We start from the raw sequence: 6,204 nt of genomic DNA, 5'->3' as shown, positions 1-6,204 counted from the left end.
GGGGGGGGGGGGGGTATCTTCAATATGTTACAATTTTAATAATATTATTTGACACAATAAGAATCTTTTTTTAGTTATATACACTATATTAAATATATATTAAGGAAAATCCCGTGTTTAGAAATACGTCTATACAATATAATATTGTGCTTATCAAGAATATACATCGATATTTGAATTTGAATTCAAGATAATTATCGATGGCTTCACGAAATGTTAGCGAGATAATTCTCGTGTTGTATTGTTGTAATCAGTTTCTCATTGTTGTCAATGTATACGATGAATATTACCTTTCTACTCAATATATATTTACGTGAATATAATTGCCGAAATCAAGTGAAACGTTACTGCAGCTAGGTATATGTCTTTCTGCTCGATAGTGAAGTACCTCTACTTGTGAAATAAATTGACTTTAGTCTTCTTTTATAACATTCGGCAAGAATACTTACTCGTATGACAATCGGGTATTCGACGCACGCCCATTGTTATTTCAAACGTGTCTAAAGGCATGAATAATTTACATGATTGACCTATGTCTCATATTATGAAACGATGAGTTATGTCACGCATTATAATAAAAGAATATAAATTATTTCTGTTATTGTGTTTTTAATGTAAAAAAAATCTTTTACACTAAAGCTTATTTTATTATTACGATTATTTTAATGATATTCAATCCATATACAATTTTTATGAATATTTTTACGTAATAATGATAATTATGCCCACAGTAGGGATAGATATACTTTTTATTAATACCTTTTAAATCATACATAATTAATTTCAAACAATGCAAATAATTACATCTTTTATTAAATACATTTTATGGCAATGTTATAAAAGGCAAGTTTAAAGCAATCAGTCAATCACAATGCAAAAAATTTCCTTATATAATTTTATAAACATAATCTCTCTGTAAACATTTTAATTGCCTGTCCTAAAATTTGACGGAAAAGATTAACGTCTTCATTTTTCTTCTTTATTTCAGTTATAAATAATCATAAATTAAATAAACTATTGTATAAGTGGTATAAATAGGAATCCGTATATTTACAATCATACCATGTACATACAATTATGTAACTATATTATACGTCTTAATAATTTTTCAGTATACTAATTATACAGTGTTAAGTTTTTCATGAATCTGCATTTGATCTTTAATTTAGAATTCGTTAAATGTTACAATGTCATTTAGCTTATCAGCTAAATGCATCATTACTAAAAGCATTTTTGATATCTTACAAATGACAAAAAATGCGCATTTACATTAAAATTGTAACTTGAAATAAATATGAGAAATTTGAGAAGAAAATGCGTAATATACATCTGCAGTATCTTCTATGCGATTTCATTTTCTTCTCATTTACAAAATCAAATGTAATAATGTTTCAACAAATAAATCATTGTTGAAAGAGCCAGAAAAGTGTTATATATGACTCCGATTTTATTGAGAAAATATGAAGTTGGAAATCAATCAATTGAAGATATTATATAACAATGAATTTGACTTTTCAATAGAATCGTGTGAGTAACAATAAAATAATCGGAAGGAACAACGACAAAGTAATGGAACTTGCAGAGTCTGGCTTATTTTCGTGGCAAATTTCACAATTTTTTACTATCCATTCCGTAACATTATCCCGGTAGGTATTGATCCAGATAAGTTTGTTTAACACAGCGGATAATTCAAACTTCTGTACGTTTTGCAGTTGCCCATGTACGAGTAGCGTTAACTAAAATACAAAAACAATTATATTAAAACTTATTTTAGAATTATCGATTCAATTTATCGGTATTATTAGATTATTGAATTTTTATAACATGGTAGTTGAGGATAATTAAATACATTTTGAAGACGCAATGTTTCACACAAAATTGTGAAATATCCAATCAATCCACTTTGAGATAAGATATAAGCGCGCGATCGAACATGAGATAGAAATGAAATGTTTTGAAGGTTCCAATTACTAAAATTTAGTTACACAAAAGATATGTTATCGCGCATATGTCATTCAATCACGTAGTTAAAAAAAATGTTCAAATTTGAAACAGTGTAAAATTAAGTATATCTAATGTTATTTTCTAATAGACATTAATTATATTACATTACTAAAATCATAATCAATTTATGTATGTATATGATACGTGCAATATAAATGTTAAATTTGAAGGAGTATATCCTTCAATGAATGCTTAATTCTCTTTATTTTAATAAAAATTTATTATCCTTAAAAGTTTAGATTAAATAAGAAAGAGATTAATGATGTATTACCTCTATATATTGCTTTGTTGTTACGACTCTGTCGGAAAGATTATTAAGGAAAGCACTCAGTAACGAGTTATCTTCTTCATCTCTGTAAAGAAATTATTACATTATCAATTTGTTTATGGTATATTTTGTATTGTCAAAGTAAGGAATAAAAAGCAACTTACACATTATGAATTGTTTCAATATTATCGTTGATGAATTCTACAAGGATGTCGAAGGATTCGGCATTACCCGCACATATCGAATTCAACGCAGCAAAAATATCGATGTCGGAATCTTTCTCGAGAGTTAACGCGAGGAATTTCTGGATAGTTTCCTTAGATGTGGCGCAACCAAAACCGGCCAGAATGTCCGCCTTTTCATCTTTATCTTCAGTGGTTTTATACTTTTGTAGAGTCGCGTTCCATATTTGTGCGCTTGCATTTCGCAATCCGGCGCAAAGAATTCCACGTCTCAAGTCTGGTAAGAGTCTAGAAATACTCGGTAAACAGTTAATTTAATTTCTATAGATTAGATATGTAATATCACTAAATGTTAACAAGAAACCTGCATTACTTTTATATTTGTACGAACACGTATTTCGTAACAGAGAATTTTTAAGTTCACAAATTGTTACAAAAGTTTCAGAAAAAACATATAATGTATTTGCATCGTATTGTTCAACATGTTCTATAAACTGTACGATGAGTTCATAGACGATGCAGAAATGTTATTGTTATTTAGCAAGTATATATAATGGATTGTAATTATGAATTTATGAAACTACAATAAGTTCTCGGACTTACTTCTTCTCATCTTCTTTCTTCTTATTGTCCAACCAATCTGCAAGCTTCTTATTAGCAAAGTTATTGCAGTCTTCCAATCCGTATTTACAAGCTGTGTCTAATGCTAATACTTTGGCAAGTTTATCTACATGCGTACTATTTCTCCAATCTTTGTAGTTGACTGTCAGTGCAAAAGATTTTATCTTTTCAGCGACATATTTCTGAAATTAAGTGATGTGTTAAAACATTAACACTTGTATATGTTTCTCTTTTTTTTGCTATTAAAATATGCATCCGCACTTATAACATTGTATTTTTTCTTATTCAACTTACGTGATATTCTGTGTAGTTCTTTCCACCTATTAATACGTTGTCCAGATAATTGAATGCTTTGGCAGCGGCATACCATGGAATATAATCAGTCTCATGTGATAGATACGATGTAATCTGCAATGCAGTCTTATATGCCAAGTGTCCTGTACGCGCGAGATTTAATGCATCATCGATCAATTGGGCGCGGTTGGTTGCGCTTATATTAAGATAAAAAGGCGATTTTAAGTACGACGCTAGCTTCTGCCAATTTGAATCGTCATAATTTACACGATAGAAACCTGTAAATAATATTATTTCATATTTTTTTACCATATTTAACTTTTAATCTTCACGATAAATTTGCTTTTGTATATATAATTATGATTATGAAAAAGGCTAAGTCAAATATAACAAATTAAACTAATCATGTTATTTGTTCTACATCTTTATATATACATCTTTATAACAAATGTTCTACAATTTTATTTTAGTTTTATATTAAAGATTAATGTAAATATGTCAAATAATCTAGTAGATTAATAGGTGCACGCATCATTAGCATTGCAATGAATGTAAAGATTACATAGCGGTAATCAATATACACATACCTGTCTGATTCTTATTGAAAAGTATCCATTTTGTATCGTTTAGTTTAATTTCTAATGATGCATTTGTTCCGGGTATCAACCAGCGAGATTGTTTGTCCGTAGGCATCACTTCATTGGGCGAGTCTTCCGTTACATAATTGATGGGTATATACCATTGAGTTTTATCTTTTTTCACTGGTTTCACCCAAAAGTATCGTTCCTGCGTTATATTAACAGTACCACGTAATTTCGTATTCCATGTGACGGTAATGACAGGATATCCAGGTTTATTAACCCAATTATCCATAACTTGTTTAAGTGTAATACTTTTTGGCAAACATTCTTCCACTTTCTTACTGGAATCTTGGACAGATTTGAAGAAATCGTCAGAATCAACGGATTTGCCCTTGCTAAAATTATGAAATTGTAGGATTATTCTATTATTTTATTGTGATTGATGCTATACACAATGTGTGATTTGCGTTATTCAATATTTATATAATATAATTAAGAAAACGTCTTTTTCTCTACTTTTAAATATAAATAATTATAATAAACTTACTAAATATTTAGATATCTTCTAAGTCCTTCTTGAAAAACATCTTCCGATAAAAATCCTTGTATCATATAAAGAAGAGAAGCACCTACGAAGATGGATAACATAAATTAGAAAATTGAATCAATTATTTTTGTTGCGTTATATATATATCGTGGAAAAGAAAGAATTAATTTACCTTTTTTGTAGGTAATATCGTTGAACACACTTCTAATTTGAGAAGTAGTTTGTATATTAGTTTCAGGATTCAATGCGCGAGTTTTACTACTTGCATCAACAACGAATGCTGATTCTTGCACATTTTTAATAACAAATTGTTCCTTAAGACGCCAAGACTCTTCATCCTTATACTGCAATTTAAATTAATTCAGATGATAGTTTTATCATGATAACCGATATTACAGTTCATATAGTATAAGTTTTTTTAAGCGTCAACGGGCTTTTGTACAATTAAATTTCAGTATAGTAAAATAAATGTTAATGGTATAATAATTGTATTTTTACAAACTTAAATTTATACTTAATAGTTATTTCTTAATTTTTTTTCTTTAGTGTACAACAGATTGTTATTATAACATAATTTAAAACTTTAAAAGTATTTAGTATTTTATATTTACCAGTTGTGGAATAACTTTATCGGTAACATAATATTGGAAAAATGTAGCAAACCCTTCATTTAGCCAGATGTAATTCCACCAAGCGCAAGTAACTAAGTTACCAAACCACTGATGAGAGAGTTCGTGAGCTATTATTGTCGCTAAAGCTTGTTTCTCTGCCGTGGTTGTTTTATTCTCTACATAGAGAAGTCGAGATTCTCTAAAAAAAAAAAAAACAGTATGTTACATTTTTTAATGCACTAATAATATTGTCCTTGTGATAATAATTACTCTAACTTGTATAAATAAAATTATATTTGAAGAGATATAATAGTCAGTGTTTGGCAAAAAGTTGTGCAAGGTAAAAATTTTTACATTCTGTATAAAACTTTGTAACTAATTTTAATAACTATCAATAAAATAGATTAAATAGATAAAGTGTATAGATAGATAGAAAATATAAAGGAGATTGACAAATAGATTATATATATAGATATATATGTATCGATTAGATATATTATAAGTTTTGAAATATAAATTCGGACTGTACTAATAAAAAAATAAGTAGAAATTCGTCGAAGAACTTTGGTCGTCCTGTAATTAATGATCATTAACCGACATTACCTGTATATTACAAGACCCCAATTTTCCATAGCACCTGGTCCGAAATCTGGTATTGCAATTTGATCCAGCTTCAACATTCCTTGCTCCTTTCCATAATAATCAATGTTGGTAAAATTTTTTAGTACCTGTAACGTTTCTAATCCATACATGAATGCAAATTCTTTAGCGTCTTCTTTTACTGTAGGTTTCGCCCAAACCCCAAAATTTTTATTATTCAGAGCCGTGAAATCCGAAACTACAAAAGCTACGAGATAAGTGGACATGATTGGTGTCTTCTCGAAAGTCGTCTTTAAATTTGCAGTTGTTTTTGCAGGCATATTTGAAATCGCTATGTAATTTTTTTGAGGAACTGTAATAGTAATGGTAAAACGTGCTTTGAATTGTGGTTCGTCCCAACATGGGAAGGCCTGTCTCGCGCCCACTGGTTCAAAGTGAGTCGTTGCGAGCCATCTGTAACATATAATTAATTTTATTATTATGAATGATTTTCTAT

At 29.0% G+C, this 6,204-nt stretch overlaps 1 protein-coding gene across 1 annotated transcript in view; it reads right to left on the bottom strand.

Moving 5' to 3' along the window:
- LOC108765865 (uncharacterized) overlaps positions 1-6,204 on the bottom strand; it is a 42,697-nt gene that overhangs the window by 34,752 nt on the left and 1,741 nt on the right. Inside the window, 10 exon segments of the mRNA XM_018514734.1 lie at positions 1,624-1,736; positions 2,276-2,357; positions 2,437-2,742; positions 3,058-3,257; positions 3,370-3,647; positions 3,957-4,345; positions 4,498-4,579; positions 4,670-4,841; positions 5,109-5,307; positions 5,712-6,161. Of these exon segments, the coding sequence (XP_018370236.1) occupies positions 1,624-1,736; positions 2,276-2,357; positions 2,437-2,742; positions 3,058-3,257; positions 3,370-3,647; positions 3,957-4,345; positions 4,498-4,579; positions 4,670-4,841; positions 5,109-5,307; positions 5,712-6,161 (2,271 nt within the window).

Source organism: Trachymyrmex cornetzi, unplaced genomic scaffold, assembly GCF_001594075.2.
Source record: "Trachymyrmex cornetzi isolate Tcor2-1 unplaced genomic scaffold, Tcor1.1 scaffold56, whole genome shotgun sequence".
In the NCBI taxonomy this organism is placed as follows: domain Eukaryota; kingdom Metazoa; phylum Arthropoda; class Insecta; order Hymenoptera; family Formicidae; genus Trachymyrmex; species Trachymyrmex cornetzi.
This window is presented reverse-complemented; position numbering and strand designations above follow the sequence as displayed.